Source organism: Gossypium raimondii, chromosome 10, assembly GCF_025698545.1.
Source record: "Gossypium raimondii isolate GPD5lz chromosome 10, ASM2569854v1, whole genome shotgun sequence".
In the NCBI taxonomy this organism is placed as follows: Eukaryota; Viridiplantae; Streptophyta; class Magnoliopsida; order Malvales; family Malvaceae; genus Gossypium; species Gossypium raimondii.
Window position 1 is genome coordinate 6,003,554 of NC_068574.1, and position 19,927 is coordinate 6,023,480.

Genomic DNA, 19,927 nt, shown 5'->3' on the forward strand with positions numbered 1-19,927 from the left:
ATTAATATATATTAATATATGTAAAAACAACTTTTTCGAAAAATATTTTTAGGAAATCTACCAAACAGCAGAAAATATTTTACACAGATTTAATCAAACACCAGAAAATATTTTCCAGTAAATTATTTTACAGAAAAGTAAAAGATTTTTCAGAAGTCATTTTATGAAAAATATTTTAGTGGCAATCAAACGGACCCTAAAGGGAAAAAGCTTACATTATTGGGTTTAAGATAGTATTTTCCTTCTCCGACGAAGTCATTTTAATCCTCGGGAAATCTAAAAATTCCAAATTTCTCCTTCCCAGATAGAGAGAAAACAAGCATTTTTTTTTTAAATTTTATATATTATTTTTAATAAGAGGGAGAATATTTGGGTGTCTGTTTTTTGTTTTTCTTCGAGCTACTACCAATGGTTGAAACTTGAAATAAAACAAAATTTCATTGTTCCCCTTTCCAATTTAAGGAGAAAGAAGGGGGGAAGCTAACTCAATATGCGATTTTTTATTTGATTCTGGGAGTGTGGTAAAATCTAGCTCGTTAAAATTTCCATATTTTTTATTGAATATCACATACTGAAAAACTCAAGAAGAGAAAAGCCAAAAAAAAAAAAATGAACGGAGGAGATGAGGTGGTCACAGCTCCGGCAGGTCCGCCACAACCGTTGGATTGGAAATTCTCTCAGGTATTTGGTGAACGAACGGCTGGAGAAGAAGTTCAAGAAGGTAATTTCTTATTGCTTTTGGATCTAATTGGTATTGTGCGGGTTCTATTGGAATTAGGGTTTATTTTAGTGATTGGGACATAGTTGGGATCATGGGCTATTGAGTAATTGTTGTTTATGTTAATGGGCAAGGAAAAAAAATCTTGACTTTTTTTGGGGGGCGGGGGGTTGCGGCTGCTTAGATTTGGGAAAAATACTGGGTTTGAGACAATGCTTTGAATCATTACTGGGTAATAGTTTTGTGAGAAAAAAAAGTAGTGTGGAAGTGAACTTGGTGAAGTTAGTGATGTTGCATGCACAGATAAGTTGTGCCCCTTTTGTTTTTTGTACTATTAAATTAACCATAGTGGTTTGAAACTCAAATTTTTTTCTACATATTATGTGGTTGTCAGATTTCAGTGATGGCAACTGATTAATAGTATTGATCACTGAATGGGAACTGGAATCTGGGCATTATCACTCTATTAGGATGGAGCTAGATTATGTTCTAGGAGTTTATGTATGTCGTTTTGAGTCTTAATTCATGCATGGATTACTACATTGATTTGCCATGGGTTTATTATTTATATGCTGGAAGTAAAGGCAGGTACATTTTAAGTACTCCTGAGATCACTTGGTGTGTTTTAGTTTGGTTATGAAAGGGTTATGTCATGGCAAACTTTCTAGCAAATGGGACAGGCAGAAAGGACATTATACTATCAGTTGAATGATGTAAGAGTATTGATATTTGGCCTTTTTGATAGTTAAAATTTCATAGTTTGTCTCAGTAAGTCAATAGTGAAACTTGGCTTAACAAGTTGAGTTAAATCCTGTGTAAGTATACGGTGGGTAAACATCAAAGTCCTTGACTTCTTCTGAAACAGATAAGCAGAGACATTTCGTTATGAAAAGAGTTATAGAAATAGCTTGATGATACTCAGCTTAATGACACTATAAGAATTAGCTAGTAGACAAAAATGGGAAGTTTGAGGTGTAGACATTATATACTGTTGATGATAACTTATAGTCTTAACTAAATATTTCAAATTTCAATTTTGAATTGTGGAAAAGCAATGAATGATAAGTCTCTTTGGCAAGAATTCTTTCTTGGAAAGCATTATCTTGGATCATGTGATCGTCTAAGTGCTTGTCATTTGCTCTCTCTCTCTCCCTCCCTCCTTTCCCTTCTCATGTCTCCAAATTAAGCCCATCATTGCCACAGTGATTTTCCCCCCTTAAGCTTGTCAGAATAATTGGGTGAAAGGGCTATGAGAATGTATACTACGGTGGCTGTGAATTATTCTTGGTAAGTCTTGGCAGAAATAGTTAATAGTTTATCAAATTTTAACCTTTCTTGTGTTCTCAGAGAGGAGGAAAGATTTAGTATAGAAAAAATGATCAAGAGACTTAAGATTTCTGATATTCAATGGTAAGGGAAAAGATTTGACCTTCTTCCCTAGCAATAGCATTGCAGTTTCTTTATAGAAAGTTGGTCAGTCTTGATAAAGTTTTACCATTAGTCTTACTGCACTGGCAGTACAATTGTATTTTCTTAATAATTTCTTTTCCTGCTGCAGTTGATATTATTTCAGCAATTGAATTTGATAAAACTGGGGATCACCTGGCCACTGGTGACCGTGGGGGCCGGGTTGTTCTCTTTGAGAGGACAGATACCAAGGATGTGGGTTTTGCTACCTTCACTGATGTTAATATATTAACTTAGTGTTTTTCTATCATTTCAACTTTATAGTAACTTTTTTTCTTTTTTCAATTTATAGCATGATGCACTGAGAAGGGATTTGGAGAGAATGGACCACCCAATTAATCGGCACCCTGAGTTCCGTTACAAGACAGAGTTCCAAAGCCATGAGCCTGAGGTGCGCTATCATCACATTTTGATGCTATGATGCACGCACAGTGTCACTTGTTTTACTCTGTGCTCTATTTTTATGCATTGGTTTTTTATATTTGTTTTTTACAGTTTGACTATCTCAAGAGCTTGGAAATAGAGGAAAAAATCAACAAAATCAGATGGTGCCAAACAGCCAATGGTGCCCTATTTCTCCTTTCTACAAATGATAAAACCATCAAGTTTTGGAAGGTAGGAAGGAAACTTTTGCTGCAACTGTTTCTTAACTGTATGGCTTTCAGTTTGATTGTAGATTATCTACGTGATCACTTTGTTTGTAATAAGTAGTGGTTGGTGTTTTAGTATTGATGGGGTTTTGCATCAAGTTAGTTCATGCATTTTACTGGAATATGTTATTTAAACTATGGCAATGGTACTGGTGCATGGATAGAACAGTATATGGAATTCTTTTATGAAATGGCTACTTAGGCAAGATTAAAACATGCTTGGTAATGTTTCTCCTTTCTATCTATAAGCATATTCAATGATTCATATTATGATTTCTTGCTCTGCTCTTGCCATTATACCCATTTATTTCTCTGCGAACTGTCTGTGGGTTCAACAGGTACAAGAAAAGAAGGTCAAAAAAATTTCTGAAATGAATTTGGACCCTCCAAAAGCTGTAGGAAATGGCTGCGTGGCTAGTTCAAGTAATTCTAATAGTCCCACACCTTGTCTTGCAAATGGAGGTTCCCCTGACAATGATTTTTCTTTCCCACCAGGAGGCCTGCCATCATTGCGTTTGCCTGTGGTAGTTGTACTCTACGCAATTATTTTAATTATTCTGTGCTTTAAGTTGTAGGCTGAACTTTGAGTACCTCTTAAGCTATATGAATTCTATGCTCAAGGCTAGGGAGGATGGTGAAAAACTTAATAGAGTTTAATAGAAGTGCCAATAAGGTGATAACCTTCTTTTATCATCAGATTTTTCCTAGGAGTACTTCAACCATGTATGGGACCTTTTTTTGGTGGGGAAGGCCCATGAGACTAAGGGTCAGTTCTTCATTGCTTAAAAAAAGCACTTCTGACTCCAAAAACACTTTTTGACAGCAATACTAAACACTCAAATTTTAAACCAAACTTTTCAAAAGCACTTCTCAAAAGCACTTTTCTATAGCACTTTTCAAAAGCAATGAAGAACTGGCCCTAAGTATTCGGCCTTTTTGCTTGATTTCTTAGAAGCATGTCCTTCTAGATATTTCTGTTAAATATAATGTTGGGATATAGATTCTATCCTGTTATATATTATCATTAGGAATCTGCCTCTTCTTGTTGTTCACATCTTTTTGGACAACTGGCCCCTAGCAACCATAAGTGGCTCAAGTCCTTTGAAGACCACATTGTTATTCAGTCTTTTCCTTTTCCTTTTTGGCCAGAGAGGAGGGTTATGATTTTTTGATTGAATAATCATGAACCTTTTTTAATTGTTTTAATTCTTCTTGATCTTTTGCTGAGCGCTAAGCTTTAACCTTTAATCTTTACTATTTCTAGGTAACTAGTCAGGAAACCAACCTAGTAGCTAGATGTCGAAGAGTATATGCCCATGCTCATGATTATCACATCAATTCCATTTCAAATAACAGGTAGCTATTCTCTTTTGGCTTTGTGCAATTTTATTGTGCTTTGCCTTTATTTGGTTCTATTTGACAATTAATAGAAGAGGAAGTAAGGAAGCATCTTTTCCTCTTTATGATATATATATTATAAACCAGGTGTACTAGCTTTTTATTCTCTGATTGAATAAAACCCATTGACACCTGAGACACTTGAATGCCCTTATAAAGAGTGTCAGTCTGATATATGCGTATTTTCTGTGTTTTCTTTTTGTTGATTATATTTGTCCTTTGCAGTGACATTCTTAGGGATCTCCTGAGAAAGTGATGTTTACTAATTTTAGTTTCTAGATTGGAGTAGAAAGTTAAAACTGGCATGAACTGGGCTTCTTTCTTTCTTTTTTCATTCAAACTTCGATACTTCTTGTTTTTCTGAAGGCATAGAATTTCCCAGCTATAATAATGTTGTATGATTTACAAAATAATTATTATATAATGAATCTTGATTCCTTAACAACATTATGTTGCTGAACTCCTTGTGTTGTCATGTCCAAGCAAGAAGCTGTAATTGTGAATGGTCTCTGATTATGCCTTTTATGCTTTAGAAATGAAAGGGTGATTAATCATCTTTACAAAACTGGAGAACTTCTAAACAATAGGTCATAGGATTACATGCTATATAATGAATGGAGGTTGTTTTTCAGGATTGTTTTTCATTCTCTAGGTCTCTGAGTCATCACATTCTTATTTTGCATGAAAATTTGGCATGTTGGCCCTATCAACCGAGCATGCTTTACTCCCAAGTAACCCTTGAAGCATGAGAGTTTTTAGCTCATAGTAAATATTTAAACCTTGAAGGATTTATATTTTATCACAGAGTTGTCTAGTCTGACTTGAAGTTGGAGTGTTCAACAATGTTTTCTGTGCTATTATTAGTCTAATTCATGTATTTTTTTTTTTGAAATCCTTGTGGTGATATTTAAGCTTCTTGACATTCAGGCTTGTCTGCGGTTTATGTTTTATTGGATTATAACAGTTATGCGGTTATATGAGAAGAGTGAGTGTGTGTGCATGTTTGGAGCTACATCATGTTTTTCTTTCCATCATTAGCTTCATATTCCAAAATATACTGATACACTCTCTTATCTTTCCCAGTGACGGCGAAACTTTTATATCAGCTGATGATCTGCGTATAAATCTTTGGAACTTGGAAATCAGCAATCAAAGTTTCAATATTGTTGATGTAAAGCCTGCAAACATGGAGGATCTAACTGGTAAGCCTCTTAGCATATTGTTATTTCTTCTCTGCTGCTTCAGTTATTGTATTTGCAACTTCAATTCTATTTAAGGAATTCACAAAAGTGTGCTCGTGATAAGTTCCTGTCAAGCACCTGTTGGGTTAATAGTTCGTTTTAGGTTCCTAGGTTTGTTCAACTGTAAGGTTTGTTGAGGTTTGAACTATTACTATTTCTATCTTTGCAGAGGTTATAACATCGGCAGAGTTCCACCCTACCCACTGTAATATGTTAGCGTATAGTAGTTCAAAAGGCTCAATTCGTCTCATTGATTTGCGGCAGTCAGCTTTGTGTGATTCTCATGCCAAATTGTAAGTGTCTTACTTTTTTGGTTTTTTTTTTGCTGAATCTACTTGCACTTAAGAGGTGACAAACTGGTAGTTTGGGTTGTTTGGGTTTGCGCTGTTTTGGACTTCAGCCCTTTCATGTTCAGTTTTTTTCAAATTCAAATCCTTTTTTATTTTAGTTGAGTTTGTGTTTGGGCTAGTTATATAATTTTTTTAGATTTTTATGAAAGATAAAAAAACCATTTTAGCTTGCTTTTTGAGTTCAGGTTTTTTCAGATTCAGTTCTTTTCAGGTTCAGATTTTATCGGGTTTGGGTCTTTGACTTTTTTGGTCAAATGTTTGGGAAGGTTCAGATTTGGGGTTTGCACAGGGCTTTGGGTTTAATTTGCCACCTCAACTTACAATTCCAGTTTTTACCTAAATAGTAAAATACCATTCCTGGTATGAAGAGGATCCAGTTGTTATTTGCTTTCAGTATCCTTTCTGTGAATAATAAGTACTACTCTATGGTGACAGATTTGAAGAACCAGAGGCACCTGGTTCTAGATCATTTTTTACAGAGATAATTGCCTCGATCTCAGATATTAAATTTGCAAAGGACGGAAGATACATGCTTAGCCGTGATTACATGACTCTTAAGGTTTGGCTTTGTTTCATTTTGTTTGTCCCCTTTTTTCCCCTTTGATATATATAATTATACTTTGCATTGCCTGAACGTCACATTATGCATGCAATTTTTCTTAAGCACACCATGAGGACTTTCTATGCTGTTGAATCCCTAATGTAATTATCCTTTGGCTCATCTTGCAAGACATTGACAGAATTTGATCATGAAGCTTTTAAAACCTTTCGCTGCAATTATCTGTCTTTAAAGATTCTTGTTTGCAAACGTTTAACACAAATTGATTAAAATTGAATACAACAATTGGTTTTGTTGGCATTTTGGCTAGGAATCAAATACTCAAATTTTGTTTATCTCGTAGAGAGCTTATCATGAAGACATGAAAAGGTGGGGTGAGGGTAAATGTTTTGGTAGCTTCTTCCATTCAGTATTTGAGCATGTATAGACAAGTTCACTGTTTTTAAAGTAAATTGCTGTATGTGATTTTGTTCTCCATTCTCTATTTGAATCAATCACGTGCCATTTTGTTTCGATGTTTTGATCTTTGTATGTTGAATTCTCGCCATATTTCCTACTTCCTTTCAGCTGTAAGACTTCTGATGGTGGTTTGAAACTTGATAATTGATTTTGTTCTTCATATCGTATATGTTTGATGTCTTGTTTAATGGGGATCTTAGGATTTGTCATCTAACTTTGATTATGTATCACTTGGTTGTAGCTGTGGGACATCAATATGGATTCTGGTCCAGTTTCAACTTTCCAGGTTCATGAATATTTGAGACCTAAGGTATGATTTCTATCTTCTGAAACAGATCAAATTAGTCATATCTGGGTCGTGCCATGTCACTCAGAGCTGATTATCCCATTCTTTAATTGTTTCAGCTATGTGATTTGTACGAAAATGATTCTATCTTTGACAAATTTGAGTGTTGCCTAAGTGGTGATGGATTGCGTGTGGCAACAGGTTCCTACAGGTCTGTTCTGAACAAATCATTTAGTCTTTTGTTCTTCTTCTTCTTCATCTTCTTCTTCTTCCATGTAACATAATATATGCAATTCCTCTGTGATTTCAGCAATCTATTCCGTGTATTTGGTTGTGCCCCTGGAAGCACAGAGGCAACTACTTTGGAAGCCAGCAAAAATCCAGTGAGGTAAAATATACACTCTAGCTGAGCAAAAGATAAGGAGTGCCGTGAAATGTGATTTATGGTTTCCATATTGATGTTAGATTGTTATTAGTCATAAACATCCATGTCTTTTCAGGAGACAGGTTCAGACGCCCTCAAGGCCCTCCAGATCCCTAAGCAGTATAACTCGTGTTGTTAGACGAGGTAGTGATTTGGTGTTTGTTTGTTGCCTTCTATGACTTGTTAACTTTGCAAGTTGTTTCTTTTATTTATTATTATTTTTTTTTGGGTGGAGGGGGGGTGGGGGGCAGTGGTTGTTGATTTGTACTGAAATGCTGCTATCTGGTTGAATTTGTTGTACCAGGGGCTGAAACCTCTGGAATAGATGCAAATGGAAATTCTTTCGATTTCACAACGAAGTTGCTGCACCTAGCATGGCACCCAACCGAAAACTCAATAGCCTGTGCTGCTGCAAATAGCTTGTACATGTACTATGCATAAAAGATGGTCCAAGAAATGTATTTGCATGGTTAACTTTTTGTTGGGTTGCTGATGGCAAAAGCTCCTTCTTTCCTTTCCCCCAAAACTGGTGAGTTAAAGGTTACACATCGATTCTCACACTTTCAGATGCCCCTAAAACCCATAGCACATGCCATTGTATCAAAAGATCAAGAAATGGTTGCCACAGATCCATGAAGAAGCAACTTGTGTTTGTTCCTGGGTGGGGCAGCTGATTCCCTTTTTCTCTCCTCCCTCCCGAACCGCAAAAGATCCCTTATTCCTGTTCTCATCTTTTTTATCACCCCCTCATCCCCAATCTTCTAAAATAGAAGATGGGAGTATGTTTCTAGATTTGTGTTGGGTTGAAGTTAACAGAGAATGTGATTGTAACTAAAGAATGTTCAGTATTTGCCACTAGGTTTTAAGGTAAAATGTTAGTCTTCCTTTTTTTATAATTTTTTAACTAAAAAATCTTGGTGGGGGAGAATCTGTTGATACTTTCAGTCTATCAATTTTTTTATTGATTCTTTTCTCATGTTTTGGAACTTCATCTGTTTCTCCATTGATTTTTGTGACTAGGTTTTGCCCCAAATGACACTTGAATTTTGACTCCAAATACCCAACTTTAAAAAGATGAAGATCTGTATACAAAGAATGGGTTGTCGATGTTGGGATTTAGATTTTAGACTTGTTGAATATTATTAGATCTCGAATTGTCCTTTAACCCCCACTTTATTTACAATACTTTGTTGTACCATGTAATCACCATTAGCTTAAGGAAAGTTAAGTTTTGGTTCTCATTGAAATTCAATTATAAACCCACTTCAGATTTGATTAGAATCAGTTGCTTAATCATGCACTAAGCTTTGAAAACAAGTATTACCTTCTCCAAGCAAAGAAAACCCTGTTGTAATAACCACAAGTAAGTAGTTTCCAGTAATGCTCAAACTCCCTAGTGGGATGTTATCGATCTTGTTGCATAATGCTTGCATGGCAGCACCAAATATCCAATTCCTTGCCTTATTGTTTATATTTGCTTGTAGAGATTTGGATCATATAATTAGCTGTTATAAGTAAAAATGACTAAGCTTTTTACCTAATCTTTCACCTTAGAAAAGTAGGTCAACCAATTATTAACGTGTTTATGTGTTAATAGTTATAATTCAAATATTTTCAATTTCATTACCAATGTTAATAAATTTAAATATTTTGGTCACTTCTCCATTAAATAGTCAATAGAAAGATGATGTGGTCTTCTAATTGATATAATGATAAATTTAGTTCTTAATATCTACATATTTTGTCAATTGAATTCTAATTTTGAGAAGTTTAGCGCTCAATGTTTACATATTTTATCAGTTTAATTTTATTATTAAAATCGAAAAAAATAAAAATTTAAAACTGATTAAAAGTACAAAATATATACAAAATGAGAAAATGCATAAATATTATTTTAAAAATTAAAGTTTCTGTTCTGGCTTTTCATTAATTAATGATAAGAACACTCTGTATTGAAGGAAGTATTTGGGCTTACGTTAGGGAAGGAAAACAAGAGTTTACGTGGGTATTTCAACACTGCTCTAAAAGATTATAGTTGGTTAGATTTGTGGAAAACAAAAATAAACTAAAATATGAAGATGAGACACTGGTTGAGTTGTTGGGGAATTACCTAATAATATCTCTATCATGCTCTTGATTGTGGGGGCTTCAACAGTTGCAACCCAAGCTATTGTTTTGAGGGCCCAATGGTGTTGAGAACAGCTACAATTCCATTTTGTTATCAGTTGAACTACTAACACATGGGGTTTTTTTATTTAATTGTGCTACTGACAGTGAGGTATTTATGGCACCCATGTTTCATCACACCATTCAATTCCTTAACACTTCACCTAAACCCATCACCTTCATTTATTTCCTTCATCTTCCTTGGATTTGTCTTGTGCTACTTCATACTTTTGGGTAAATTATATTACTTATAAATTTATCAAATTCAAAAGGTACTTGAAAGTTTTTGTTTAAGTTATTAGGCTGTTAAGATCGTCACTTTATGGTCTTCTCTATTTGTATTGCCGACACCAATTAAAAGCTCTCATATTCTCCTCTACAGTTTAACTTTTTTTTTTGATGAAATAGTTTTCAATATCACGAATCTGTAAATCAAAATCTGAACAACTTTATTCTTCAATCTCCAACAGTAATCATCAAATTAACTTGAATCTATGGTACATTGTTCTACTCATCAATAGATATTGTTCCATGTTATTGTTTGTCAAATCGTCACTTAGAGCTCATCAACCATACTTTTAAAAGAAAGAAAGAGAAAAAAAGAATAACCTAATGACTTAAATGAAAACTTCTGAATAGTTCAATAACTATTTTATAACTATTTCATAACTTTCTAAAATTGAGTAACCAATATATAAACATACTAATAATTTAGTAACATATTAAACATATGTATTAACATAACTTGTTTATCTTGAATTTCTTTAAACAATCTTTTTAGAAATTCCATGAAAAAATATATGATGCTCGTAAATTTTGATTTGACATTTTAGCAAATTTTAGTAGCCAAATGGAATTTTTGGTCTTTGAAGTATACGCAAATGGAGGACACAGTCGTGCATTCAAAGTTTATTTTAATGGGGTTGACTCCATTAATCCAATACAATGTGTAAAGCTCTTTAAGGCATCGAATCTGCATATGACGATTGAAAACAACATCTTTTACAATATATATATAAAATATAAAAATGGAGCAAAATACCCACTAAGACTACTCAAATCAGTCGCTGCTCATTTTGTTAGGGTTTGCAAACATAGTTTTCCCCTTAAAATAACACCTTTTCTTTTTCTTTTTATATTATCCTTCATATTAATACTACTTTCATTATTAATTTGTTCTTAAAATGAAATAAATTAAAATATTGGATTATATAAATTTTAATGTAATATTTGTGTATAAATGCTCGTGTAAATAAAGATCTGAAGTTCAAAAACTTTTTAAAATATTTTAACTGTTATGAATATCTTATTAAGTGGATGTCTACTTTAAATTCTAATAGTTATTAGAATTAGATCTCTACTTCTTCTATACTTCTTATGCCTATAAATAGAGACTATGATGAAACATTGTAATCACCCTTTTGATCAATAAAATACATTCTCTGTTGCTTTCATGTTTTCTTTGTTCTTTATTTTCCTATCTCTTTTATTTTATAACACATTATCGCATGATCTTGCTTAAAGTGATAGTTCCTTTTATCGACGATCAAATTTATTCTCCATGATTTTCAATTTCTTTGATGGCAAGATACAAAGTTTTTACAAGAAGTTTCTTTTATTTAATGTTTCATATCTAATTATTAATTTTCATTCTTCTTTTATTATATGTTATCATTGTTTTGATTAACTTATTTTACTTTTTGTTCTTAAGGATGATGAAATATTTGATATTGTTATCTATATGAAATCAAGAATATTTTGAATCATCTCATACCTTCTAGTGATGACGATGATGTTAAAGATCTTCAAGTATATTTTACTATGTTTTATTTATTGTTTATTATAATTGGAGACTAATCATGACAGCATGCATAGATAGATTTTGATTTGAAATCTCACGCATGTTTGCAATGGTGATTATGAAATAAAGAATCTATTAGGATGTTTATAAGTCCGTCCTACTAGATTTGTTGCATTCCCCGAAGTGAATGTAAACATAAAGAAAATAAAAGATTTACTCATGGACCACTAAAAGTGGGAACATAGTAATAAATAAGAGAATAATGAGAGTTCTCAAGTTAACTCTTCAAAGGATAAAGATAACTTATGTTATCAATGTGACATGAAAAGATTATTGGCCACATATGTGGCGTATGTCCAAATATTTTGTTTCTGTTAATATTCTTTGAGGAATGATATGAAAATGTAGTAATGAATTCTATCATTACGATAGAAAATATTTATCTTATTTGGTACTAAAAAACAAATATTATTCCAATATTTGAGAATACAAAATTAGTTGAAAGTCGTAATATCCCGAAAATTACTACTGTAATACCCCAAAAATTACTACAAGAAGAAAGTAGGTATCCTTGATAGTAAAATAAGGAAATAAAGTGACAAAAGGAAATTTTGAGTTATGACAACATTGAGAATTATATTATGACATATTAATTCAAGAAAGGATTAAATCGCAAAAGTGAGAAAAGTTTTGTTGCCAAGAGTAAATACTCAAAATTTGAGGGATTAAAGTGTAAATACAAAAAAGTTGAAGGACCAATAGTGTAAATATTTTAAGGGTGGAATAATCTAGAAACTAAGGAAAATGGATGAATTAGGACCAAATTGAAAAGGTGAAGAATTTTAAGGACTAAATCACAATTTTACCAAATTAAGTGATGACTCAAGGATGAAATTTTAAAAATTGTAAAGGGCAAAATGGTCAATTAGAAGAGAGAGAAATCTAGAAGATAATGATGATGTTGGAGATATTTTATATTAAATACATAAATAAATATTAGTTTATTAATATTTTAATTTGATTTTTAAATGATATTTTATAATTTTATAATTATTTTATTTAGTATATATAAGAAAAGGAAGATGAGGAATCATCCATTCCACCATATTTCCATGCAAAAAACGTGAGAAGAGGGGAGAAGAAAGAAAGTTTTGCTTTCTTTACAATTTGGTCCTTCCACCAAATTTACCATTTTCACCTAGAAATCAAAAGAATTTCCATAGCTTCCAAGAGAGAAGAATAACAAGGAGACAATGGGGAGCTAGAATATCAAGTTAGATTCAAGAAATAGAAGCTGGAGGAGAGAGAAAATCAAGTTAAATATTGAAATCAATAGCACAAGGTAAGAATATCAAGATTTCAATATATTTTTAAGTTTGATATTATTGAAAAAGCATGGAAATGATGTTATAGTAGAGTTTTCATATATAAGGTCTTATGTTCTTGATATATTAGTGAAGAGAAAGAAGTGAAAGTGATGGGAAATATTATAGAGAAAAGGGAATAAGGAGTTATACAACTAGTAATCAACATTTTGCACTAAAACAGTTTTGGACATCGTAGTAGGTTAACTTTGAAAAATCACCATAAATTGTGTAAATATAATTAGAGTATGAATAAAATATGGAAATAAATCTTATTGAGTCTAGTTTCTCATAGAAGAAACAGTGTAAGTAATGGAATTGTAAATCATGAGATATAATAAATTTTGTGAGACAAGGTCGAATGAATTTGGGTTCCCTGCTCGACTTGGAAAAATAATTAAAATTGTAAAAACATAATTATGGGTTATAATTTATATTTTAAAATCCTTAATGTGTCTATTTTCAATATAAATAAATTTTAACATCATCTCAATTCGTAAAAAAGATAATTAATTTTTAGTGAAAAGGGGTCGGAACTGTCAAACAGTGAAAAAAGAATAAACTGTACTTATTGGCTTAATGAAAATGTTGAAAATTTTATGGTAAGAATATATGTGAGTCTAGTTTCAGATAAAATTTGCATATCTCAATTCAGAGTTCTTTAGCTTAAGATATATAATTAATTTAGTGACTATGACTCAAGTGAGCAGCTTGTTATGAGTAAACAAGTTAATAGTGGTATTATGTATATATCAAGGATGTGGAATGGAGTGGAGGAGGAGGAAAATATATGTGAATATTCAGCTAAAATGAGTTTATTTTAAAATATCTAATTTACATGTTTTAGGTTCAGGGACTAAATTGAATAAAAGTAAAATTTTAAGGGTAATTTTGTAAAATTTCAAAAGTGACCAAATTGCATGAAATGAATTTTTTATTATTTAAATTAATAAATTAAATGAAATATTAATTTATATCAATATTGGGAGGAAATTGAGGAAAATAGAAAATTATCAAAATGTCCCTAAATTTTGGTATTTCGCAATTTAGCTTCGGTAAGTTCGTATAACTTGAATTATATTCTTAGATGATTGAAATATATATATTGGATTGAGAATTTGATTTGAATTGTGAACATGAGAAATTGTGAATTGAATGAAATGGAAATGAAGCTTTGAATTACATGAGTAAATATCGGGTCTCGTAGGCCCTATTTGTTATGAATATAATATTTCGAGGATATGTTGTAAATAATTATAAAAGATGTTAATAATTTGAAAGTTTTAATTCGGATGAATTTTGTAACTCGGTTTAATATGTATGCAAATGTATGTATTCTAGTAATGCCTCGTACCCTATTCCGGCGCCGAATACGAGTAAGGGGTGGTACAATGTGACATCGCTAGATTCGGTCATAACGTTTAGACCGGGTTTGGGGTGTTACAAAAGCTCCAGAAGAGATAATATATCACTATCTAAAAAGCATAAAATTTGTGATGGTTAACGCATTACTTCTAAAAGTTATTTGTAATGGATCTCATATTGAGATTGTGAATGAGGAAAATATTATATTTCATATGAATAAAAAAAGGGGATTGAGTTATTAATTTATAATCTTTATGATATTCTTTTGTCATCATCCCTATTAAAGGGTTGAAAATAAAATATTTGACTGTGAAATATCTACTCATGAGCAATAGAATATGATAATTCTATCTAAAGGTTATTATGGTTGGATGCACCTAAAGTTGCAAGTATTTTTTAAAAACTGTAAGTATAACTCTACAGTATTCAAAATAAGTTCTCAATTAAAATTACGTGGTAAAATATTACTGATGAGAACTTGTAAGAGAGAAAACTTATGTATGAAAAGTCATTGGTTATGTACCTTTTATACACATGGAAAATAAGATCCACTCTCAAAGTTTGCTATTAATAGATTTTTGGGCATTTGAAGATTTTGGCATATTCCCTGAAGCAAATACTGCATATAATTATTTGGAAATTATATTTATTAACTTGGTGGCATTATAGAGTTCACATTGATTTAGACACTTTCAATAGTAAATGTCACAATAGTACTTATATGTGGATATAAATTAAAAGGAATGATATAAAAGTATCAATTTGTTACAATTTGGTACAATTGAAACACATGTTAAAGTAAACTAGAAGTTTACTAATACAAATGTGTTTACTACTTGGCGTGACCAGTTAGATCATCCTAGATTGTATATGATGCGAAAATTAATTGAGAATTCATATGGACATCCATTAAAGAGTCAGAAGATTCTTTAATTTAAAGAATTTTCATTTGTTACTTGTTCTCAATAAAATTTGGTTCTTAGAAACTCACTAGCTAAAGTTGAGATTTAATGTCTTGCATTTCTGAAATGAATATGGGCTCATTCATCCACCATGTAGATGGTTTTATATGATTTTGGTAGATGCATCTACAAAATAATCACGTATGTATTATCAACTTGCAACTTGTCGTTTGTAAGATTACTTGTTTAAATAATTAATTTCAAATCATGCAATAAAGACAATTCATCTTGCTAATACTGATGAGTTTATATCTCAGCCTTTTATTGGTTGAGTTTGAAAAACTTTTGTAAAAGTTTGCTCATTATGGTTTAGAGAAATTATTGATTGAACACATTTGATTAATGTTTAAACTATTACTTATGAGAACTGAACTTCCTATTTCAACATGAAATTATGTTGATTTACATGTTGTATGCATCAAGCCAATAAGTTATAAAACTCCCCATTACAATTGGTTTTTGATCAAGAGCCAAATATTTCTCATCTTTGAATTTTTGTATGTGCGTATATGTTCCAATTGCTCCTCCACAACGCACAAAGATGAGTGAATCCTCAAAGAAAATGGGGAATATATATTAATGACAAGTTTCTTTGTATTATTAGATGTTTTGAATGCACTGGAGATTCAATTATGACATTATTTGTGATTACAATTTTGATTCGATAGTTTTCTCAACATTAGGGGAAGAGAAATAATAACTTGTAATAAGTTAGAGGGAGAGTAATTTGAACCAGAAGTTCAATAAGGATAACTCATTACAAGTTAACTATTAGATGTATTTACAAACTTAATGAGAATAACCAAGTGTTATATAGATTGATCGGTTCCAAAGATGAAAAATTCTTCTAGATGGTCATATAGTGGAGGCGGATGCTCCAAAAGAGACCCAAGACATAACTAATAAGTAAAACTCCAGAAGAGATTCAAGTACCTGAAACTGAATTTTAAAATAATGAAAATAAGATATCTTGATAAGTTATGTCAATTCGATAAAATGTGGAACCGAATAATAAAAGTGGTCGACAATGATTTTGCATGTAATATTATTATTGAAATAATGAAAGAAAAGGAGGATCCTGAATAAATTTATTGAGAAATATAGATATAGAATAAATTGATCAAAATAAAAAGACGCAACTCAAGTACAATTAAATTTGTGGAGTTTTGGACTAGTAGTCCAAATATCTAAAGGTATAAAGCCAATAAGGGTGCAAATGAAGTAGTTTTGCAAAAGCGGAATAAAATATAAATTTTTTCGCTAAGTAATCGGTATTGATTATGAAAAGATATAATATTCTTTTGTGGTGGATGGAATAACCTTTAGATATATTATTAAATTGACAATTCATAAAAGATTTAACTTATGTCTAATGGTTGTTGTTACAACCTTTATAAATCACACTATATAGTAAAGTTTATATTAAAATCTTTGAAGGATTTAGAATGCTAGAAGCATATTGAAATTCTTGGGAAATTATTTAGTTATATGAATTGAAATAATTTGAACATATGCGATAAATTTGAGTAGTTGAAGGAGGATTATAAAATGATCCAAAATACCTATTTGTGTTTTTATATAAGAATCATGATTAAAGTTTGTTATGACTATTGTTGAATCTCCTGAAGAGATCAAAATATATTTCCCCAAATTTCCCTCACTCATGACTTTTAAAAGAATGGTAATATAAATGCTTAGCAATGCATTCAAATAGTCATTTGAAAAACTAGTATTCAAGATTGAATACGTAGAATATGAGAAAGTATGTTATGTTTTCATGAGGAGGAGTAAATACGCGTTGTACTCTTTTTTCCTTAATCGAGGTTTTGTCCCATTGGGTTTTTCTGGTAAGGTTTTTTATGAGGCTGCATATTATGCGTATTATAGATTGTGTACTATTTTTCCTTCATTAAGTTTTTATCCCACAGGGTTTTTCCTAATAAAGTTTTAACGAGGCACATTATCTACCAATGGACAACCAAGAGGGAGTGTTATGAATATCTTATTAAGTGGATGTCCATCATAATCAAGATAAAGTTTTGGTGTACTTTAAATTCTAATAGTTATTAGAATTAGATATCTACTTCTTATACCTATAAATAGGTACTATAAAGAAGCATTGTAATCACCAATTTTAATTAATAAAGTACATTCTCTGTTGTATTCATATTTTCTTTATTCTTTATTCTCCGCATCTCTCTTTATTTTATAATATTAACTTCATTTTTATTTTATTTTCATTTTGTGAATGTGTCAAAAAAAAACTCGTTTAAATAAACAAGCAAAGCCTTAATAAATGGGTTCTGTACTATTTAAAAAAAATTTCACTCTTATAGTTTGATTTTTTTTCTAATTTTTACTTTTAAAATATGTATTTTTATTTTTAAGATCAATTTTTTATTAATTTTGTGAAATAACAAGACACGGCTTATTTTCTTAACATATGATGACTTGACATTATGAGTTTTTTATGGTTAAATATTTTTGCACATTTATATGTCATATCACCGTATATTAAAAATAGTGATGTTAAATTATTTAATAAAATTAATGAAGAAAAGTTGATCTTATAACTAAAAACGCGTAGTACAGTATAGGATTGTGATCAGTTTAATTTGGTTTGGTTATTCTCGATTTTTCATAATAATTTTGGGTTTTGAATCTTATTTTAACCAAATAGATTGGGTTTATAATTTTGGACATTATTTAGTAAAATTTAAAAATAAATTCAATTTTTTAAAATAATAATTTTTCAAGTAAATAAAACATCATTAATAAATTATTTTTATTACTTTAAATATAAAACATTTATTTCTTAAATCATAAAATAGAAATTAATAAAAAAAAACATTTTACAACAGTTGTATACAATTGAACTAGAGAGAGAGAGGAGCAAAATCGTAAGCAGTGTGAAATGGGAGGGAAGATATGAGGCACGGCATTTGAGCCGTGTTGCGTGCTGACAGGACAGGACGTATCAAGCCACGCTAGGCCTCCTGGGCCCTACTCCCCACTCTTTCCCCTAATCATAGCCGTTCATTATTCTGTTGATGGGTCCCCTTGTAATTATTAATCTCCCCTTTTCCACGACACTATATTTTCCCATCTCTTGTTCTCCAATCATTTTATTAACAGCGATATATATATATTTGAAGTTTAGCAATATTATTTTAAATATAATTAATAATAATAGCAAGATTTATTATGCGCAATTTTATGTATAAGTTTTTGAGTCATTTTATGTTCAGTTGTCATTAGTAGATTTAGTCCAATTAGTTTAGTTAGATTGTTGGCTTTAGTCTATAAATTTATATTAATTAAATGCTTTTTTATAAGGTAATGGTTTGATTCGTATTCGATTACTTAGGCTATCAATTTTAATAATTTGGTAGGGAGCTTCGGAATGATAACATTGGTGAAATAATTTATATGAGTTTGAATTTTTTAAATGGATGAGTATAAATTTTATTGTTTAATATATTAATAAGTTTGACATTAAACAATTAAGTTTTCATTATTTTAAATAATATAGCTTTTTTCATTTAAACTATACAACGTATTAGAAAAGTAATATTAATTAATTAATAATAAATAAAATCATATTAACGATCATTTTATTTTTAAAATCGCTAACATCATAGTTAATTTTATTTATTATTAGTGTACACATCTAAATTGAATCAAATTCTAAATTCAATTCTCAAAATAAATTTTTTATTTTTGAAATTTAATTTTAAGATTTTCAGGATAGGTTTTATCTTTATTCAAACTCATAATAAGTGTAAAGAAATTCAGCTTGAATTACACTTTCATTTTAATTTAAACTATTCAATTTAATATTATTTTAAATTATGATTATAAAATAAAAATAAATAAACTAGGAATTGTTTCCGTTGACTTCTACATGACATGAATTGTTATTTATAAAATCATAAGGAATAAACAATTTGATCCTTTTGATCTTATAGTCTAAATAACCTGATTACCAAATTAATCATATGTTTTAAGGTTAATGCAACATTGTTAATCATTCCTTTGGTATCTGTTTTCCTATTGCAGAGTAAGATATGGGCAAATTATACCATTAGTCACTAAATTATGAGTATGTTTTTGTTTTGGTCATTTAATTAAAAAAATATATTTTGATTACTGAACTATTCAAAAGTCTTTATTTAAGTCATTGGGTTGTTAAAATACTATATAGCTTTCTCGATTCGTATTGCTTACACCAATCAAAAGCTCTCTTTTCCCTTCTCTTCCACAGTTCATTTTTTTTCATAAAACAACTTTAGAGGTTATGAATCCACTAACTAAAATTCAAACATTGATAGTTAGATTAACTTGGATCTAAGACATATTCTTCTATTCGTTAATGGGTATTGATCTATTGTACTGATTGTCGAATCGTCGCTTAGAACTTGCTGGCGTAACTTTCAAAAAAAAATAATAGTTCAATGACTAAATTGTAATTTTTTAATTAAATGACCAAAAAAAATTACATATAATTTAGTAACTAATCGCATGGTTTACCCATAAAATATTTGAAGAAAAAAACAAAGGCAATGAACAGCAATGTGAATCAAGATGCATTCCAATAAGCTTACGTAAAAAGATCAGAAATTAGTTTTAGAATTATATTTTTAATTACTAAAAAAGGCAATAGCAAAATCTAGAAAACCTTCGAGAGCGCGTTCAGATGAAGTTATTTATGTAATTT

The 19,927-nt window shown here is 30.7% G+C and overlaps 1 protein-coding gene across 2 annotated transcripts; it reads left to right on the top strand.

The window, feature by feature from the left end:
- Positions 1-357: 357 nt before the first annotated feature.
- On the top strand, positions 358-8,538 carry LOC105777489 (serine/threonine protein phosphatase 2A 55 kDa regulatory subunit B beta isoform). Of its 2 annotated transcripts, none has more exons than XM_012600799.2 (14): positions 358-721; positions 2,277-2,380; positions 2,478-2,576; positions 2,681-2,800; positions 3,174-3,359; positions 4,100-4,191; positions 5,317-5,435; positions 5,644-5,767; positions 6,260-6,383; positions 7,084-7,152; positions 7,248-7,339; positions 7,439-7,516; positions 7,629-7,696; positions 7,857-8,538. In XM_012600799.2, exons 1-14 carry the CDS (start codon positions 610-612, stop codon positions 7,991-7,993), a joined length of 1,524 nt encoding a protein of 507 aa, XP_012456253.1. In that variant the 5' UTR covers positions 358-609; the 3' UTR covers positions 7,994-8,538. The 2 variants fall into 2 exon arrangements, with proteins under 2 accessions (XP_012456253.1, XP_012456252.1); XM_012600798.2 differs by having other exon boundaries at positions 359-721; positions 3,174-3,362.
- The last annotated feature ends 11,389 nt before the right edge of the window (positions 8,539-19,927 follow it).

What these genes read in the sequence shown, in the direction of transcription:
- LOC105777489 (XM_012600798.2), top strand. Translation starts at nt 610, where the DNA reads ATGAACGGAGGAGATGAGGTGGTCACAGCTCCGGCAGGTCCGCCACAA. An exon ending in AGAGGACAGATACCAAGGAT is followed by an intron (nt 2,381 to 2,477) that starts GTGGGTTTTGCT and finishes TTCAATTTATAG; the next exon opens with CATGATGCACTGAGAAGGGA. An exon ending in ATGAATATTTGAGACCTAAG is followed by an intron (nt 7,153 to 7,247) that starts GTATGATTTCTA and finishes TAATTGTTTCAG; the next exon opens with CTATGTGATTTGTACGAAAA.